Source organism: Struthio camelus, chromosome W, assembly GCF_040807025.1.
Source record: "Struthio camelus isolate bStrCam1 chromosome W, bStrCam1.hap1, whole genome shotgun sequence".
NCBI lineage: Eukaryota > Metazoa > Chordata > Aves > Struthioniformes > Struthionidae > Struthio > Struthio camelus.
The window spans coordinates 36,865,888-36,886,585 of NC_090981.1; the positions used below are offsets into that span (position 1 = coordinate 36,865,888).

The 20,698-nt window shown below is 38.0% G+C and overlaps 1 protein-coding gene across 13 annotated transcripts in view; it reads left to right on the forward strand.

Moving 5' to 3' along the window:
* LOC104150110 (myocyte-specific enhancer factor 2C) overlaps positions 1 to 20,698 on the forward strand; it is a 132,516-nt gene that overhangs the window by 93,740 nt on the left and 18,078 nt on the right. For 10 of the 13 annotated variants that reach the window (XM_068924527.1, XM_068924524.1, XM_068924534.1 and 7 more), the window contains 3 exons: positions 213 to 356; positions 7,364 to 7,550; positions 8,759 to 8,806. In XM_068924527.1, the coding sequence (XP_068780628.1) occupies positions 213 to 356; positions 7,364 to 7,550; positions 8,759 to 8,806 (379 nt within the window). Of the gene's footprint in view, positions 1 to 212; positions 357 to 417; positions 556 to 7,363; positions 7,551 to 8,758; positions 8,807 to 20,698 lie in introns of all 13 variants that reach the window. The other 3 variants (XM_068924530.1, XM_068924535.1, XM_068924533.1) reach the window with 1 other exon arrangement.

Consider the following 20,698-nt stretch of genomic DNA (forward strand, 5'->3'; position numbering starts at 1 on the left):
GTCTCACAAGGAAGAGGTCTGTATGGTCCTCTCTTTGCTCCTGCTAATTGGAGCCATATAGCATTGATGCGGTGGATCTATAGTCAGTCTTTTTTTCCCCTAAAGTACAATGTGAAACTTTTCACTGCTGGGCAGTTTATGTTACTGTAACACTGCTGAGTCTTTCTTGCAGCCCGTGTCAAGGATTGAACTTTCCAAATTATGTATTTCAGACGTTGAGAAAGAAAGGACTTAATGGCTGTGACAGTCCAGACCCCGATGCAGACGATTCAGTAGGTCACAGCCCTGAGTCTGAGGACAAGTACAGGAAAATTAATGAAGATATTGATCTAATGATCAGCAGGCAAAGATTATGTGTAAGTACTCTGAGCTCCCTTTCATTTTTTTTACTTTTTGATATTTCTCTGAACCTGGCAGGCATTGAACAAGAAAGAAAACAAAGGTTGTGAAAGCCCCGATCCTGACTCCTCTTACGCTCTCACCCCACGCACTGAAGAAAAATACAAAAAAATTAATGAAGAATTTGATAATATGATCAAGAGCCATAAAATACCTGTAAGTACCAAAGGTTAGATGGCTGTCTGCTGATAACTGCTGCAGTAACAAACCATAACCCTTTCAGTTCTGGCTTCTTAAGGAAAACATTTCAGCTGGAAACAGGCTTTAATAGCCCCATATACAATTAAATACTGAGGTCAGAAAATTTCACACAACGTATTTTTCTTCCAAGTCTCTGCCTCTGACACATAGACAAAGCCTACTGTAGCTGAAACTTACAGAAGGAAGTGAAATGTACATATATACATTATATTCACTTGATTTACAGAACTGTTTTACCACACCACTTGCCCAAATTATATCTAAAAAATAACGATGGAAATCTTTCTTTGTGGACAGGCTAACAAACCCACAGGATACTTTCTGTGGTGATATAGAAAAACGATGTAGAACTGAAATTCCTTTATATATAGTAATTAGTGCATTCTATATGTGTCGCTTTGGTTCTTAAGTGTCTCTGCCAAACTCAGTTGCAGCACTGAAGGGTTACAGCTACTTGCTCGCTGCAGAGAAACAGACTGCATGAGAGCCTAATGGTAGGATTCAGACATGTTTGTGTGTTGGGGTGATTTTACAGCTTTATCAGAGAATTTGCTTTGACCTCATCAGCATTTCTTTAATGCTTTAACATGAGCTAAATTTTGTTTTAACCAAGTCAAAATTTCTAACCATCAGTCATATGCCTTGCCAGATATCTAAGAGAAATAACTCTGCATGTGCTATTTTGTTTGCACAATACATGGTGTGTGGGGGGGAAATATTTTGTCATTATGTTTAATGTTAGATTTATAAAGCTGACAAAAAGAATGTGGAACTTACGTTGGTCCTGTCTCTTGTGTGGAAGAAAGAGTAGCAAACCCAAAGATTCGCCCAGGTCCAAAGAAGCATCTGAATTTGCATAGATAAATGCTTGCTTCTAGAAGAGAGAGTGGAATGATCTGGATCTATTCATCCCAGATTCCCACATGTAGGTTGTGTGGCTGGCTACAAATCTGGGTGTCTGCATACCCAGAATGAGCAAAGTCTCTCCCGTAGTCCTGGTCAATTGCACGTACAAAATCTGATACCTAAACTAAGGATACTTTGTCAGGACGCTCCAGTTCTGTCTCACACAACACAAATGTTCTTTACATTAATTCTTGGAACAAACACTTTCATGAGTTTGTTAAAATTTGAAGACGTTCTCACATCTATGGCTAGGACGTTTTTGCAAAAATTTAAATAATAGCTCTGTGGAATAACTCTGTGGAAAATTTAAATAATTTTCCACAGAGACCAGAATAGTACCAAATTTGACAAATGAGTATTTAGAATGCCCTGTTCAGAATGCTCAACATGTATATAAAGCATTAGGGAAGTATACATACATATTCGCTCTTTCTTACCTCCCTTTCATTTGCTTCTTTTGCATAGCTGCTTTTCTGAACAAAAGTTCTAAAGCTGTCAGCATGAATTTAGTTTTTCAGGATGGAATTCAGTTCAGTAAAGCAATAGCTGCAACACTTAGGACAGCAGTTATAAGCTGAAATGCTTAACCCTTTGTCAAGCCGAAACTTATCAATTGCCATTCCTTTCCTCTTTCAAGGATGACCTTTGGCTTGTTCCAACCAAGGTGACAGAATTTTCAATCAGACAGGATTTTACCAAGTTATTTTTCCACCTTCAAAAACTGGGATTTAGATGGTTCTTCAGATCCTCTGTTGTCCCTCATGCTGCTTGTTTTTGTTCCAACAAAGCAGCATATGTTTATAACCATGTAGTCTTAAAACATGAAGGAGAAGGGGAGCGGGGGGGAAGGGAAGAACTCATTCCTGGCTATTAGTGAGTTCTGTCAGCTTCCTTACCTCCACAAGCATTCAGAAAAGGTTGCCTTTTCTACAAAACTGAGAAAGATCTAGGAATTAGAAACAGTACAGCTGTTCAGAAGATGGTCCATTGCTTTTGTCCTCTCCAAAATTAATGAAATGTCTCTTTAATTGCTTTCATTAAAATTTGACCTTTCGATGTCAAATTTAAAACCAGATATAGGCCTATCTCAGCTATTAACTTGTCTCCACAGTTTTCCTGAGCTGTTTTGGGTACAGTGTAACTTCCTACCTTGCAGGGATGTTACAACATACAATTTATTATCTTTCTGTGAAACTGCTTCAGAGACACACCATGAACTGCCAATGTTAGCGTTTCTTTTTATGTAAGACAGGATATCCCTTCCTGAATACTTCACACACAGAACTCAAGGTCTGTGTGCACCAGCAAGCTGCTTACCAGAAAAGGAAAAATCAGTGGGTGTTCTCCCTTAAATGCAATAGGAGCTCCTTCTCTTGGAGCCTAAATATCTCTATAAGCCTAAATATAATGGGCAAGATGGAGTTCAAAGCTAGTACATAATGAAAATTTGTAAATACAAGAGATGATCTTTAACTGTACAAATCGGTGTAGCTTTAGGGAAGTTAGGGAAGCTATAGTCATTTTCTTGTGACTATCAAAAGGTAGCCACAAAAGTTGGGAGGAAGAAAGGAAAACTGAACAAAAAGTTAACAAGTCAAGCCGTTAAATCACTACTTACAAAATTTATAAAACAATGCAGTGCCTGTGCCTGGTCTTGTAAGAGAGCAAAGCTGCTGCCAAATGAAAATAAAATTGGCTTTTCCTCTTAACAGCTAAAGCCAATAATGTTTCCTCAGATAATTTTCTGGGGATAAGTATTTATATTGTTCTAAAGCATCTGATAATAATTACATATTTATTTGTAGTTTTCATAAGAGTGATGAAAGCAGAGGAGACAGAAATAGCCCACTAGAAGGGAGCTATAAGTATTTCTGTCTCTAAGTAGATGAAGGCCTGGTTGAACAGGGGAGGGGGAAAGAAATATTTAGCACAAAAAGTTTGGTGCATTCATTTTCACGGGTTTTGAATCCCCACCATTCTACTTTCCACAACATTCTACAACTTGCGGCGTTCACATCTAACTTAGTGTTGTGTACACTGGCAATTTCCTTTAAATGGGCAGTCTGCTCTCTTTGGCAGTTTTACTAGTTGCGGTACCTGTTAGAGTATAGCTACGACTATGGCCGTGAGTTAAAGAATGGCAAAGAACGTTCTGAGGCTCGGGAAGGCCGTCATCTCTACGGTTAATAGTGTGAGCAGTCCCTGGCACGCTTTTGGCACAGGCCAAATTGCGCTTTCTCAAACAATTCTTAAATGCTGTTTGGTAGTCAGCCCAGCCCAGGCCAGGAACAATTCCCAGTAGTTGGTTTATATGTGGCTGTGCTGTTTTTGAGGTTAGAGAGTTTAATAGTATGGACATGGACTGTCCTGTGGCCTCAGATGGCCTCAGTTCTTGGCCATATTTAACTTACTAATATAGATATTACGCAAGTGCATCATAAGCTATAATGTTCATCAGGCCTAGGTGGAATAGATATGCCCCGTGACTTACCACCAAGATTGGCTAGGGGATCTGTAGTAGGTTACAGTTCTTGGTAAAGAACATATAAGACAGTCACAGAAAATTTGGTCAGCCAGAAGCAAAATTGTAGATAGACACTGTTTAACACTGGTGTGCTTATCCAGACAACCTTCTCTCTCCTCTGACCTTTTCTATATACAAAAGTGTTAATTAATCTTTGGCCCCTGATGAGAAGAAATAAAAACTACTATATTCCAGAGTATCACGTGTATTGCACTGAAAAGCAGAGAGTAAAACTGATTTTGCTCTGATAAAATTGCCTGCGAAATACTCTGTAAACTAGTCTAATTATATCCAGATTGTAGGTAAAAGGATGCAGATGAAGCTATTATACATGCAGAAATGAAGAAAATAATTTGTGTAACTAGTTCAAAATTATTTTATAGAACAACCAAAGCAAGTGAAGTAACTGTTTCAGCAGAAGTTGTATGTTTCAGTGATGATTAGTCTGCCCTGCGAGTGTCAACAGCAAAAGCAACCAAGACTGAGGTTCTTTTGTGCTGTAACATAGGATAAAGAATATTCCAGCGTGTTTGTACATAAAGGAAAGATAGAATAATAACACAAGCAGTGTTATTATTGGGTCTTAGTTTGGACAGCTGGACAGAGGTTGAGATTAGGGAAATAAGTTAAGAAAATGGAGGGAATATTGCTGTACTCAGCTACGTACCCAGGCCCAGCAAGCCAGATTTCATAGATCTCATGATGGAGGTGAAGCAGATGCTGTGCAAAATGATCCCCAGCAGGTGGCATTGAGCCTAACCTGGGGTGACACACAAGCTCCTAAGCATTGCTTAAAGCCTGCAGAACTGGAGGTGGGATCATGTGCTTGGAGCAACCAGGCAGAGAGATCTCCACCACAGCACTGCGTATTACAAAAATCAGGTACTCCATGCTGGCTTATTCCAATCCCCAAACTGGAAGTGGAGCTAAGACATCCATCCTCATGTGAACTCATTGGCTAAAACGTCTTGAAAAGGCAACAACCATCAACAGCAGCCAGTTTTGAGCTTCCAACCAGCCTGTGCATTGAGAGGGTCAAATTGCATCCCTACCTTACACAGAATTTGGAAAACTCAGAAATCCTTTTGTGGCTAATGAAGAAAACGGCTTGCTTCAAAACATACTCACAGACTAATAAAATGTTTCCAATTACACTACATGCGCCTATTTCCGAGGAGTTTAGCCTTCAGTCGTGATATACACGGGTACTCCTTGTGCTCTGTTCATAGTAAGTTCTCCTTTGAAAGACAAGCCACACATATAGCCAGAGAGCTGGGCTTTAACTGTAAAAATACTTGCATGCAAAAAAGGTTGCTCCTAAAACAAATGAAGAACAGCTGGGACAGAAGTATACTTCAGCAGTTACATTTTTCAATACTCAGTCATTTGTTCTCCTTTTTCCCATTTGTGAGGCACAAACTTTAGAATATATTTCAGGATCTCTGCACAGACCAATAGCAACGCATGTAGTTTTGCTTCTTACCCCCGAACGTTCCCAGAATACCTCTCCTCCACTACCAAACCCTGCTTAAATAAGCAGTCTCTTCAATCTTAACTCTTCAGACAAAAATGGCCGTTAGAGGTACGCTTTAGCTTCTTGGCCAAAGGGACGTGAGTTCCAGAGACGTGGAACCCTGGTTGAGAAGCTCTGTCAGCATGCTGTAGACGTTTAATCTGAGGTCACTTAGCTTGAGTGTCCCAACTGATCTCGGCCATTGTGCTAGGGCGGAGAGAGGGTCACGTTTTTCTCAGAAAACCAAGCCACAGAGAAAGTTACAGAGCTAAATTAACACCTTGAAAGAAGTCCTGAGGCATTCATATAACATATTCTTCACTTCTTGCTGTGCCTTATTATTTATTGGCTGTGTTTCAGTGGTTAAGTAAAAAGATTCCTGTATATTTAGAGCTAAATTATGTCTGCCCTAGAAAGGGGAGAGGACAAAGAAAACTTAAGGGGTAACCATAATTTGACAGCCAATGCTGTAATATGCAGGGCACAGCCAACAGATCTGACTAGCCAGAGAAGATGTGTGTGGGTGGCACAAGGTCAGACTGTCTCTGCTGCATGACACGGCAGATTATGTGTCCAGTTCTTAACGTACTCCCTCTAGGTCCTTGGAGACTTATCAGTAAAATCATCTGTCAACAGTAAAATTAAAATCTGTAAGTTCCTACCTCTGAAGATGTCACCACAGGCTGATTTAAAGAAATTTTTGAAGAGTTAAGACTGTTGAAGTGTTTAAAGATTTTTAAGTGGTAAATTAAAGGGTACTTGGTTTGCATTCAGATTTTTGAGCACTTAACATGCTCTCAGGTAACTCTGAAAATGTTTTCTGTCCATTCACGAGAGCAGGAAACTAATCATTAAAAAAGCAAGTAAATTAAATATGGAATTCTCATATATTTGAATGATGCCAGAACCATGGGTTTTAATGAAATTCAGACAAGCCGCACCCAAAAAAACCCCATCCAACAAACTAACCAACAAACCTGAGTTGGGAATATTGCAGTTTCCTCTAGGAACATAATGAGTATCAGGCACTGCATCTCCTCACGCTCCCTGTCAGACCTAGAGTCAAGTGGCATAATTTGATCCAGGTTGCAAAAGTCTTTGTGAAGAAAAGGCTCTATAGATGTTACTTTTAAGTGATGATAACAGTATATTGAAAAGGCATCAAAAAACAGCCCACCTCCAAAACTAAGAACTGGAGGAATGGTATATATGTAAAGTTCTTGTATTGGCTGCGTGTCCTTGAGCAGAACTTTGTTTCTTTTAAGCCCTTCCCAGACTAAGCCAAAAACGTTTTTAAAAAAGTCATTTACTGCGTTGGTGCCTTTAACATGATTTGGGATCATTCTGGTTGCTAAAGCAACGTATGCTGAAATTAAAGCTTTCCCTTTTGCGTTCTACCCCTTCTAATTTTTCTCCATGCAATGAAGTCATCATAATCATATACCTTTGATCTTGCAGTCATCTGTGACACTAGATTAAGATATCACAAGTGAACAATTACGACTTCACTGAATGAAAGAAACGGTAAATTAAGGTTCATGAAGCAGAGTTTTGTTTTAAACAAATAAAGAAAAAATCTTTCTAGTTCTTAGAAAGTAAATGCACAAGCTGCATTGAAAGAAGATGGAATCACGCTTTCAAAAATATTTAAAAGCCTTGTTAACTCTGTTTAAAACTCTTCTCTTGACTCTTAGTGGGGGAAGCTTAAATATTTTAACCACAACTACAAAATATTTGAACTAAATATAGAGTAACTGTACTTGAAGACTGTTGTGCTTCTGTACTATTCTTGTCTTTGTTTCCCTTTTTTTCCTGTACAGGCTGTTCCACCACCAAACTTTGAGATGCCAGTTTCTATCCCAGTGTCCAACCACAACAGCTTGGTATACAGTAACCCAGTCAGCTCGCTGGGTAACCCCAACCTTTTGCCACTGGCCCATCCTTCTTTGCAAAGAAATAGCATGTCTCCTGGCGTGACGCATCGGCCTCCAAGTGCAGGTAACACAGGTATGCTCTGTTCAATCTCATCCCTTTAAATGCTCTTTTTTATCGCCTGCTTGTGTGCCTTAGGTAACTTTAAACTGTACTCTGAGAAACAAGAACTCTGTTTTTGCTAGTCATAACAGTTTACCCAAAATTATTGTGTTGAAAAATCAAAAGAAGAGCTAAAGAGGTTTCTATTCCTGATTTAGAAAATAAAAAACAATGTTCTAGAAAAAGCTGAATATTGGCTAAGATTAAAGGAGATCAATAAAGGATAAAAGGGCAGACATTTTGCTGTTTCATAAAAAGGCAGCTTGTCTACTTAATTCATGCAGGAACTCACTACACTGTAAAACATGAGGGGGGAGGGGAAGTGCATGGCCAATGCAAACAAGTTAAAGCAAGTAAAATAGGCCACTAGTTACTGTAAACAGCAGTTAGAGGCTAAATGCAGAATTTGTTGTTATTTATGCATTCACAAGTACCTTGATAGGTAAACGTTAGCTGAGCTCTGTACTTGAGTGCCTTGTATATAGCAAGCGGCTGTGTTCTGTGCTGATGTCCCCTGATGATGATGAGGGGTCACCTCTGAACAGGATAAAGGGGGATTAGGTTCATTCAATCTGTCTGGCTGAAACAACATCAACATCCTTAAGTGCACAGGGTTCAAAGGACCATCTGAGGTCTCCAAGCACAAAGAGAAGTGTTAAAAATACTTGGAATGAATGTCTATGAAAGGCTGAGAAAATTAAAATGAAAAGTTACGCAAACATGTATTACAGCTTCTGAATTAAGTTCTCATCCAGCAACTTTCAGTCTCTTCCTCCCAATCCTATGTGGAAGACTTTGCTGTTCGGAATAATACTGAAACAAATACAGTTTTCAGATGCAGGAATACTAAATGTAAATTTCAGATATAATTGATAGTTCATATGCTGTGGAAATATGAAAATAAAATAATGAAAAACTGGATACCTCATATTTTGTTTGTCCTTGAAAGGTAAATATCTTGTATGTGTAACGTTAAACATGACAGTTTCATGACTATGGGCTTGATCCAATGCCTGTTGGAGTCCAAAGGAAAATGGTAGTGCTTGTTGGATCAGGCCATTTGAAAGCAGGGAAAATATTAGGACTGTTTTGAATGTTTGCCTGTGATATTAGGACTGTTTTGAATGTTTGCCTGTGATATTTATTGTACTCATTTGAAGTATTTCGTTTCAACCCCTCAGGTGGCCTGATGGGTGGGGACCTCGCAACCGGTGCAGGCACCAGTGCAGGTAAAGAGGAGAGAATTTGTGTTTAGTGTTCTAAGTGGACAACAGATTTCCTCTGAAGACTGAGTCCTAAAATAACTCCGTATTGGAGGTGACATATTAGAAAGTGCTCGGCGTTGGCAAGGGGGGCCAAGGTTCCCCCAGCTTGGGGGGAGAGAAGGGGATGTTACCTGTGCTTCGCTTGAAGTACGAGGAGACTGGTTTTCAGCACAGCTGAAAATCTTATACTTCACCCAATTCCATGTATACAAATACCCGATTTCCTTCACATTAGCTTGTCCATAAAAACTTTTGGGTCCATTACATAGGTCTGTTCAGGCAAAACTCTGCTGAGGCCCCTGGCTGAAATCTTGATCCTTTGAAGTCAAAGGGAGTTTTTCCATTGACGTTAGTGGAATCAGGGCTTCATTTTATGAATTTAAGCTTGAGTAAAGACCGAAATGTTGAGTCCCCCATTAGACTTCCAGCTACTGAGCACAGATCTCATTTCATACTTAAGACGATTGATAGCCAGTAAAATCTGTTAGCGTTTACTTAAATAGTCGGTAATTAACTTAAGCTTAGTTTTAAGCATTTACTTACGTGCTTTGGGACCCAGCAGGGAAGGATTTTCAAAACACCCAGGCAGAGCAAAAGTTTAGCTCCTTTAGTCCTATTCCCTAGGATAGGAACTAATGAGAACTGTACCTGTCAAGGCCTGTGTTATCAACACAATGTTGCTGAAGTAGTCCCCTTTGCTCAGTAAATGCAGTGGTTTGTTAGCAATGTCAGCAATATTACATCATTACAAATACAGATTACAAAAGACAATGGCAAGATTACTGTTTCAGTTTGAGAAGTAAACACGTACGTTGGAAGAAAATAAGCTGAGCAGTAAAACACAGAGCTCTCTGCTCTCAGAAAGAACTATACAGAAAAATAGTTGGAAGATCCATTTTGTGCAGTATAAACCAGGGTTGAGATATATGCTGATTCTGACACTGTATCATAAAATGACTTATAAAGAAATCCTGGCTGTAATGATCTCTTCTTTCTGGCTCTTCTCAGCCTGCTTTAGACCACCCCCTTTTATCTTCACACGTAGATGAGTCACAGATGTTTTGTGAGCTGCATCTGTAGTAAAGTTGAAACTGCACAGCATTGTATCAAAAAGGCACTTTAACCTCATGCAGAAGCTTTGAGAGGTCATTTTGTATTAATTTAGGAGTAGGGTAAGCAGACCACAGGAACTCGGCTATTAGTCTCTTTTGTTCTCAAAAAAAAAACATGGTAGAAAATTACAGTTTTGTTAATCATCTTTTGTTAGTCCGTGAAACACAGCTAAAGAAAGATTCATTCTGGTGATGTTTGCGTTTCATCTCTTTTTTAATCTCGTGTGTAGCAGAAACTTCAAGTACAGCAACGGAGAACTCAGATAGGGAATTGGTTGCCCTGTGAAGGGGCTCCCTCTACTGGCTTGTTAAGAAATGTCATTGTCTTGTTACTGGCTTCCCCCGTTCAAGACGCTGGAAAGCAATTAGTGAAGAAGGCAATATTTTCTTTTAAAAGAGGCAACACACTAAAATAAAAGCCCTTCTGCACATGCATTTGGCATAGTAATTCCTTGTGCTTAATAAAATCTGTATATCAATCTGCTAGGTTAGAAATTAAACCCTTTAAAAATATATTTTTTCTTGGAAATATATTAAGAGCATTCATAAGCCTATAATAAGAGAGAGAGCTTGATAATTTACTTGCAGATAAAGAATTTGTATTTCCTGTGTTCAGTATTATACATTAAGCTCTCAATGTAACTTTGGAGTAGGCAATTGATTTGAGGGGCATGTATATGCGGGGCATTGCTAGGAATGCATCATAAATATTTAATCGTATGAATAGTCTTTGTTCTTTGTCTGGCAATAAGAGCTTTAAACACCATTAAAGATGTGTTTTATAAATGTCTTAAATGCAGAACAGTAGCAAGAATTTGATACAGGGCTGAAGGAAGATGAAAGGTCACTATAAGGTTGACTCCTCTGTCTTAGTTGCATCATTCCACAATGCCACTATTTTGGACAGTCCTTGCTCTCTCTTTAGGGTGCAGAAGAAAAAACATCAAAAGTTCTCTTTGTTCATCCTTCTTCTTAAGAAACAGAGACCTCTGTGTTTTTTTCTAATTGGCAACTTAGAAGCTGGTAGCATGATCATATGGTCTAATCTGTTGGGGTTCATATTTCTTGCCAAATTAGAACATTATGAATTTGCATTTTTCTGCAGCATCCAAAAATAGCATATATTCAGAATAACATACTCCAAAGAAGAAGAATCTACAGAGTTTCCTTTCTGTCACTACAAAATGAAACTACTTTTGATTGCTGACACCAGCCCTCAGTTTCTGCATTACTTTTACAAATTACCTTATAACTGCAATATAGGAAATGGAAAAAGATACTTAGGTTAGTTAAGCCTCTGTTTTGAAAACTATGTTATTTTGTTGGTTTGGATTATTCCAAGTAATAATCCTGACATCATCCACAATTTACCTTGGGAGTCAACCCAAGACATAAATAGAACTTAAGCAAGCTGACTACTTTATTATCCTACACAACTACATACCAGGAATGGTATTTTTAACTCCAACCAAGGTTATCTCAGGTTTGTTAAAGTAAATTTGTTCTTAGACAAATACTAATTGAACAGTTTATATCATGTGATAATAGCTAAGTCCAACAAAAATTGGAGTGAACTTACCATTTAGTATAGTTGCTGACTTATAAATACAGCAATGTCTTTGGCGCCATTCTCTCAAACCAGAGATTTTTAATTAAAGAGAGACAAGAAATTTTTGGACTGAAATCAGTATGCTGTAAAACCACGTAGAGTCACTCCCTTCAGCTTACCCCATAACTAACATGAAAATTAAGTGACATATAGCTAGTTAACATAATAAAGTGTATGAAGTTGTTTTAATTTTTAAGGAGTGTATTTATTCTTAAACAAAACCAGTTAGGTCAACAATAACTTGATCAGAAACAAATAATGTCTATGAAGTAGAAGTTTTAGCTGTGTAAACTATCTGAACTCAAGTTTTATGCAGTGGTCCAATGCTTATGCTGAAAGACTGATGAAAGATTAAGACTTCAAAAATATATCAGTAGTTTAAAAATCAAAATATAATGGTTCTGGGGGAAGCCTTTAATATTTTGATTAATTTTCATTTTGTTTCATTTTATTTCCATATGGTTTTCAAATTATGACCTTTCGTATTTTATAATTAAGTTTTATTTCAGATGGAATAAGCCCACCTAGAGCAACAGAGTTTCATTAAATTTTCACCATTATAAATAATAAAATAGAAGAAAATTTTCATTCTCAATCTTAAATCTAGGATGCAATTTTGCTTTGATTGTTTATTTGTTTTCTGTAATTTATTTGTTTCACTATGGGTTTCTGTACTGCCTCCATCTTGACATTAATATTAAACTAAAAAAACAAGTTATTCAAAAGTACTTGGGTACTGTGAAATGCTGTCAAAGGGGCTAAGTATGTGTCCTCTGTAAATCAAGCATCTATTTTGACTATCTTTAAAGCTACTCTCTAAAATCATTCGACACTGAGGAGATAGTAGTTCCTTTTAAAAATTTCATCCCTTGTCTTTTTAATGACTGAACCTCATATTTACTTACAACTCAACCTACCAGCGGCCTTCTCATCTTCTCAGAGCTAAGGTCCTGGATCTGTCAGCCACTATTACAATTAGCTAGTGCTTTACTGCTACTTTTTCTTTTCTTGGTCATGTACTAACTGTGTGGATGAAGGATATATATTCTGGTTGTATTTCAAGCCAGATATATATCTGTTTTTTATATATATATATATACACACACACATATTATAGGTGTATATGTACACATATATGTAATAGTCATTCTTTTTTATGTATAAGCCATGTATTAAGATAGAGGCAGCCTGGATGGTATCTTCTCAAAGAAGAATGATTTACTAAAAAGAAGCAATCTGCCCAAAAAAGCCTATGAGCAGGAGCAACAGTAAGCAAGAGTTTGAAAAGCACCTAACTCCATTAGTCTTTTTTGCAACCGCAAATACAAATCAGCAAACTAATACTAAATAACAGAAATTTAAAAAATTACATAAATATTCCCCATTGTGCCCTAAAATCATATTCGGCAAAGTCAGGAGAAGGTAATTCTTAGGCCACAAGTGTGGGATATGTTAAATAAATAGGCTTAGAACAATGATTCCCAAACCACAGTTTATGGGCAACCTGTTAGGACTGGGGTTGCCAGGGAGAGCACAATAGGTCATTGGTCTTCCCTTATTATTTGGTCAGTGCAGTTGTCCACAGACCTCTGGTTTAAAGATTGGGCAAAATGCTGCGTAAAAGTGTAGTGATCAACAGTTCCTGCCCAAGGAAGTTCACAATCCAAAAGAAAGAACATATAATCATTCATAACAGAGTTCATGATGCAGTAGTGCCAAATCCAAACAAGAAATCACAAATTGTCAGGCAGGCTTAAAAACCATGAAGGGGCATGAGAAATGAGCAAACACAATAGCTCTCAGATTCTTTCTCTTTTCCCTTTTTCTACAGGCTTTATGCCATTAAGTGTTGCTTTTCCAAGCTTTCCTCGGTAAAAGGAGGATACATACTTTTTTCCCAGTCCTGTGTCAATCCAGGAGTTGGTGTTTTAAGGAAATATCTACTAGTGGGAGATTCGTGATAAAGCAATAACAACACTAGAACTTGTTTGACAGCTCTAATATATAGTATGAAGGAAATCGTCTATCTAACAGTACTTGAAATTCATGTCTGTGTAGGCAGCCAACACAGGCCTTTCCAAAATTAAGTCCTGTTTCTGCCTTAGACAACTAATCTGTTGCATAGAGCTAATTCAGAATCTCTTCATACAGGTAAATATCACATCAGCAAACCTTTGAGAATAGATGTGAAAGGGTGGAGGCTGCTGTCCATGTCAAAGTCAAAAAATATCACATTGACTTTGTGCATCATTTAGAAAGGTTGAATGTGTATATTTTCAGTTAACTGATGTGACCTCGAATCCATAAAGAAATCCATGTAGGTTCATTCTGGGTAGATCTCCATGAATATCTGTGGATATTTGGCCTTTATTAGGTATCCATCAGTCGTGCAAGTATTGACTTAGTAAGTTATTTAGTTATTCTCTGTCTCATCATCTCTCTAATCGGCAGTGTCTCAATATTTGTATTTATAAAAAGACAGCTTGAAAGGATTGAAAGGGAGAAAGCCCTAAGTTCACATGTAATGAACAATTAGTGAGTCATACAAACTGTGGTTCTTTGTAAGTAGGATTTTAAAGACGAGCATGATTGACTTCTTTTCCTTTATGACAAGCAATTACAAAGATTCCTCTAGAATAACTTGGATTCTTTGGATAAAATCCTTTTCCCAGTGAAGTATGTGGGAATTTTATGCTTTACTTCAGTGAGACAGGGATTTCACTCACTATTTTGTCTGTCCATACTTGTTTGCCAGGACAGCACGCTGTCTTTTTCTGTTGCACATTGCAGTCTATATTCTTGTTCAGATGCAGAAAATAAAATAAAAAAAAAAAAAGGCATTGCAAATCAGCAAACATCTGCATTTCATGCCTACTCTGAATACTGAAAGAGATAGTTGATGCCTCCTGGACCTGGAATGCAGCAAGGACTTTACTCTGGGAAGAAAAGCAAGAAATGCTTTTAACCTCTTGAAGCAGGGATTGCAGCCACACACAGAAGCTCCTGGCAATATTGAGTGAATGTGACTCCTGCCCTTTAACTTCTAACATGATTCCCCAGTTAAGATAGTCAAGCCATAGATTCCAGTTATTTTCCAAATCTCTTGCAAGCTGATTTTCCCTTGATGGCAGCTGGAACAGTCTCCCAGAATTCTGGGGCTGGGGAGCTAGGAGAGACAGGGAAGAGTTTGCTGTTGGTCTTTTCTTTGCAGCTGCTTAAATTTCAAAACAATTTTAAGTAGTATTTATCTATGTGTGAAAGACTTCCCTTTTGTGTGTAAATCTGTTCTGGTAATAGAGGCAGGGGAGAAACACAAGGACATATGATTTGTGTTTAAAATACCTAGTTTTGAAGTTTTTCTGATGTTGAATTTTAAACTGTGTTCTTCATTTTTCAATAGCTGTGAATATATCAAAAATAGATAACTTAACATGTAGCAACTTAGTGCTGTTTATTAAAAAAAAGATTTTAACACCTATTTCTAAGGTTTCTTTGGGAATGCGAAAGAAGTACATTTCAAGTTTCAAAAAAGTTTCAAATTTTATACCCAGTTTATAATTGGAGTTATTTCTTGTCCTGAAGTATTCTTCATTAAAAAAGCATTTTTCCCCAAAATGGTAGTTGCTTTGAAGCAACCAAAAAAGCAAATGATTTGTCCTTTGAAAAGGCTGTCAGGCAGTCAGGAAGAAAGAGATAGTCTTCTAATCTTCCCAGGCTCATATTTTTTCCTCTATATCTTCATAAAAAATTATATTTTTCCAGTAATGTAGTTTTTCTCTTTCCTCTTGCTTTGTCTTTCTTCTGACTCTGTAACAGCTCATATAAAAGAAGAAAAAAAATACTATTTTTTACATAAAAGGGACTAGAATAGAGTGTATTTTCAGCCAACATACAAGATGGAGGGAAATAATACCATGTGCTCATAATATGCATTATTTAATTGCTTTACTGGAATAAGAATTAACTTCTAATCATAAGTGAGCAGCTAAATCCTGAAAAGGTGTTGGGCAGGGGCAAATCTCAGATAGGTGAGGTCCAGATATCATTTTATACATGCTGTGCTGACCAGGTCTGGGCCACTTACTGCAAGATTTTCAGAAAAGATGTCATGCAGGCTAAATTTCGGGTGAGCACTTTTGAAAATTGTCCTTGATCTTTGGTATTGACCTCCCCTAATAGACTGGAATCTAGTGTAAATGAATTCTGCATTCCTAGCGCAGAGAGTAGCACTAATCTGTGCAAAGTGTGGACAGCAAGGAAGGAGGAAGCAATACTGCACGAGCTAGAAGGCTCTACGCTCTGTCTGATGGTAACATCTATAGGTCCAGGGGCAGGGGTAGGCTCGTTGTTTCACCGTGCTGAGGCACCTTTAAGTGACAATCTGGCCCCTGATGTTTACTATGGACTTTAAAAACCACCAGAGAGCTGATAATGCACAGGAAAACTGTTCTGATGTTCATTGTGCAGTGCCCATATTTTTAAACTATAAAAGGCTAATCCTTATAAAGCACAAAACTGACGGCTGTTGTGTAATTGTCTTAAGTGATCTTTCCCAATAATTATAACTTAGTTACTGTGCTGATTAGATGAACCTTCAAGCCAAACATGATAATTTGAGATACATGATGTTAGAGATAGACATAGATATAGATATATAAACAGCAGAAGGAAAGTTTTGTGGAAGTGGAAACAAATGAATCAGTATAATCAGAGGTAAAGATATAGGCGACATAGCATTTCTGTGTTAAAGCTATATGCTCTGAAATTCCTGAAATAAGATGCTATTAAAGAATCACCAAAGCAAATAGCAAGATACTATGATCAGACAATAAAGCGTATAAGCATGCTGTCAATAATAACTGTACTGGAATATTAAAAAACAAAGTACCAGGACTTGGACTGTCTACTGCTCTGTTTCTGTGTTAGGCAAAAAGGGAGGAATGAAAGTTATAGTCAGCCTTAAGCAGGCAGAGCACTCCTCCTTCTCCCTGCGTTTACTGCATTTGAGACATACCCTTCCTGCCCGTGTGTTAAACCCCTGTTCCAAAGGTGAGATGGGGGAAGTCTAGAGATGTTCAGAAATTAAATGTCTGCCTGTAGCTTGGGAAGCCTAATTGCAATAAGAAAGGTTTTGAATGGTTGCTCACAGTCCCTGATGTGGGTATCCACAGGCTAATTGTGTAGGTAGTCAGGTGCCACCTTAATGTTTATTTTATTAAGGTGTGAACTTTGAACCTAGTCTAAGGTGGGAGGACACTTAATGTAAGAACTACTTAAAAATACATTTACATATGTGTCTTATTATAGCAGCACAACATAAACCACAGTGTTGGTTATCCGGTTAGTTTGCCATATACTTAGTCATGCACTTGATTCAGCAGTAAAGTAATTGCATGAAATGTAACGGTCTGTGATATACAGGTCAGATTTTGTTCTCATGGTCTTTCACTCTGTGTGTGAGCAAACTCATATATTTCTGTTTGGCTGAAAAATATCTCAGATTTCTAGCCTCCTAGATCGGTGACACTGCCTTAGTTTTCCAGGAATGTGTTTTGCAGTGCTCTGTGTTCTGAGTGGCCAAAGAGTTACTTCTTTACTTTCAGCTTCTGCCTGAGAAGTATCCGCTCTGTCTTGAAGGAAATCTGAGCCCAGTTGTTGCAGTATTGGACACATATGCCCTTTTTCAGCAACTGATGTGTGCACCTGCAAATACTCAGCATGTAATAGACTCTAAGGATGTTCCAAATTGTAGATGGCACTAGTTCATGGATTAGATTTAATGTTGACTACTTCATCTATGTAAACAGTTCATTAAGGTAGTTGGCAGTACGTGATACGGAGATCTGAAGAGGCAGAGTTGATCTTTAATTCCTTCGTGAAAAGGAACACGGTGCCAGGGCACTGTGAGGCCAGAGGCTCCCGGTGCCGCTAGCCGTGGGGGCTCCCAGTGGGGCAGGGCCTATCCCCCCACCCCAGGGGAGCAGGGCACTGGGAGCAGCTGGGGCAGCCCCAGCCGCGGGCATTGGACACTGCCGCAGGGACAAGGACAGGGACAGGCTGTTGGCCCATGGGTCAGGATAAACGAGGTCCATGGCTGTGCAGCACCGTAACGGGGCTGGAGCCTGGAACTTCTGCAATTTAGCTCAGGCCGGGCCTGACAGGCCCACCTGGGCTGAAATGAGGACTTAGGCCTGTGCTGGGGAGCCTGGGCAGGGCTGGTAAGACCTGGTGGTGCCCAAGGATTTTAGCAAACTGCTAATGACATTAAGCAGTAAGGCCCAGCTTCTCAAACTATGTAGGATCTCAGGCTAAGAGCTTTTACCAGCCCAAGGACATAGCAAAACTGGAAAATAATAGCTACAGATTAGGGAAGTCAGTTTTTTAACAATGCATTGCAAATACAGGCAAATCTTACGCACAGTTTTCCTAGGCAAATTTGACCAGACAATTTATCTCCACTGCAATAGGAGCAGCGGAGATTTGCCTGACTGCCAAAATGCGATGTTCTCAGTAAGTCCTGTGTTCCTGACATGGGGTGCAACAACATATCTTTTTCTTTTGTGCACTCTCAATGCAGGTGTCCTTCACATACGGCAGAAGTGCCTACCGTTAACATCATTTTAATGATTCCTAAGTACCGTCCTTTTCCCAGTATGGGACGACTAGTGCCATCAGAGCCCTTTACATATACATAGACTTAAAGAGCAAGAATTTCCCATTAACAGTTGTAGTATCTTAAGCTATATCACAGGAATAAGTTAGAGAGAATGACAGCACCAGGTATCAGCTGAGTCCTTTACTCTTGTAGGCATCTCTAAACTTATATTTACATTAAGTTATAACAAGAGCCAAGAGTTGCTGAGATAGTTTTCTCCTTTTTCTCTCCCTAGTCGCCCTAACGTCTGTGCATTCGCAGCATTTTATTTCTATTTCAGTCCTTTTGGACTGAGCAGCTGATACTTCACAAGATGCCAGAGAATCCTATCACACAAAAAATCAGTAGATTTTATATACCTTGTCTATCTCAGGTGACTCTCAGTAATTCAGTAGAGAAGGTCCATTATGGTAATGTGGGAGTGGATAGGTACTTTTAACATAAAGATTTTCTCTTTCTGGGTAAGCATATTTCCAGATTGGTTTTCTTCTACCACTTGCAGTTAGTAAAGGTCATGTACAGTGAAATGGCTAACATGCAACCTGTGAATAAGAACTTTCAGTTAGCTCCTTCAAAAATTGTGTTTAGGCGAACACAAGTGCAGCTCCCTGGCATTAGTGCATTAGTTGGTGTCTGTTGTGTTTGAGTTGTAAACGATAAGACCTGTGTGTACAAATTTAAAAAAAGTATAGTACGTAAGAAGAGAAAAGGCACCTATTCATTGCCTTGTAATTACTATTCAGCACAAATGCCATTCTTCTGGGTAGTGGGAAACTGAATCAAGTGAAGATTGCAAAACTGAGTGTAAATTTAGCAAAATTTCTGTTACCACATTTATTGTTTTTTTATTTATTTTTCTTATATTGCAAAGTCCAGGGTAAATTATAGCGTAGCTGGGTCTCATATTCGTATAGACTTATTCTAATTCTAACATCACTTTTAAGAGGCTTAGTGGTCAATCATCATATCATAGTTATGGGATGTATATTGAACGTATTCTTTTTGGAAGGATTATGATAATTTCCACAAGTAAGAGTATATGCTTGTTAAGAACTTGAAATGATCACTAATATTTATCAAAACTCCTTGAAGAATTTGAAAGCTCTTTTCCTATTAAAATTAATGGAAAATATGCATCCCAGGTTCCTGAAGATCTTGTAATCTTGTAAATTCTCAACCCATATGATCAGTGAAGAGCATTAGAATAAATGAAAGAAAAGAGCAAAAAAAGGACATAGTCATTGTGTGTCTTGTTCTTAATTTTTCCAGGACTACCACAGAGGTTTTATTTATTAGTTGTATTTTTATTTCTTTGTAGTGGTAACATTAAAAAATCAAGTAAATTCAAAATTTAAAAATTAATCAAAATTAAAAAGTTGTCCAATATTTCAATCTTTGAGACTTTGAACAGTATGATAATATTGTTCAAGAATGCTGAGGGATATGGAAATAAATTATTCACTCGTCAATTGTGTTACCTTAAGATGTGGAAAGGTTCCAAGCTTAAATGCTCAGTAGAGGAGCTCAGCCCTACCTCTGAGGGTATCAAGAACTGCAGGAACTTTGCAACTGCTGACATAAGAATGACCAAAACTACATGTAAGGTACAGGTGTCACTAATGGGCAATGAAGGAAGAGAAGTAAACTTTGCTCTTTTTCCTCCTGTGAGTAAACTTATGCCCTATTCTTACCCTTAAATTCTTGCAACGTGGAAGTGACCATTTAAGATAGTAGTACTTGAATTTGCAGCATAGTTCAAAGAGCAGTTTTCTATGAGTAGATTAATACTTTGTATTAATTCTTATCAACTAACTAACTACTGGTGCATTAAAATAGCTTTTCTGAATGTGAGTTTTTAAAAAGTGATATCATAGGGATTAATCATGCAATCTGTACTTGGACAAAATTCACTCTACAGTCAATGGCACTTGTGCCTAATTGCAGAATATGGGAACATGCCCAAGAAGAGCATTCTATGCTGAGAAAGCATTTGTCTTTGTATTGTGCCATTAGTCCAAATACAAAGTCTGGCACTGCATTTTATGACACGTGCTGCTCCGCTAGCTCTGTCTAGAAACAAGCTCTTTTATGTGTAAAATATTTTTACTCTTTCAAATCAGTATAACAAACAACACTAGGAAAAATCATTTTCTCTGAAAACTTCTTAAATTGAAAATGCTGTAAATTTACAAATTCTGACATATGCCCTTTAAAACTTGTGCATCTACTGTTTTTATTTTCATTATGCATTACAAGTTATATCTGTAATGTTTAAAAACGTTCTATTCCAGCAAAAATATGGCTTTTAACCAAATAAAAATGTAAAGCCAACTTGCTCTAAAATCCATCTGGTTTTCGTTTTCTTATAATCTATAATCAGGAAATCCATTCATACATGACATATAATTTTTGTGCTTTCAAGTGGATAGTGGAATGTGATGTTCTGCACAGAGTCACATCTTAAATTGATAATTGTCCAG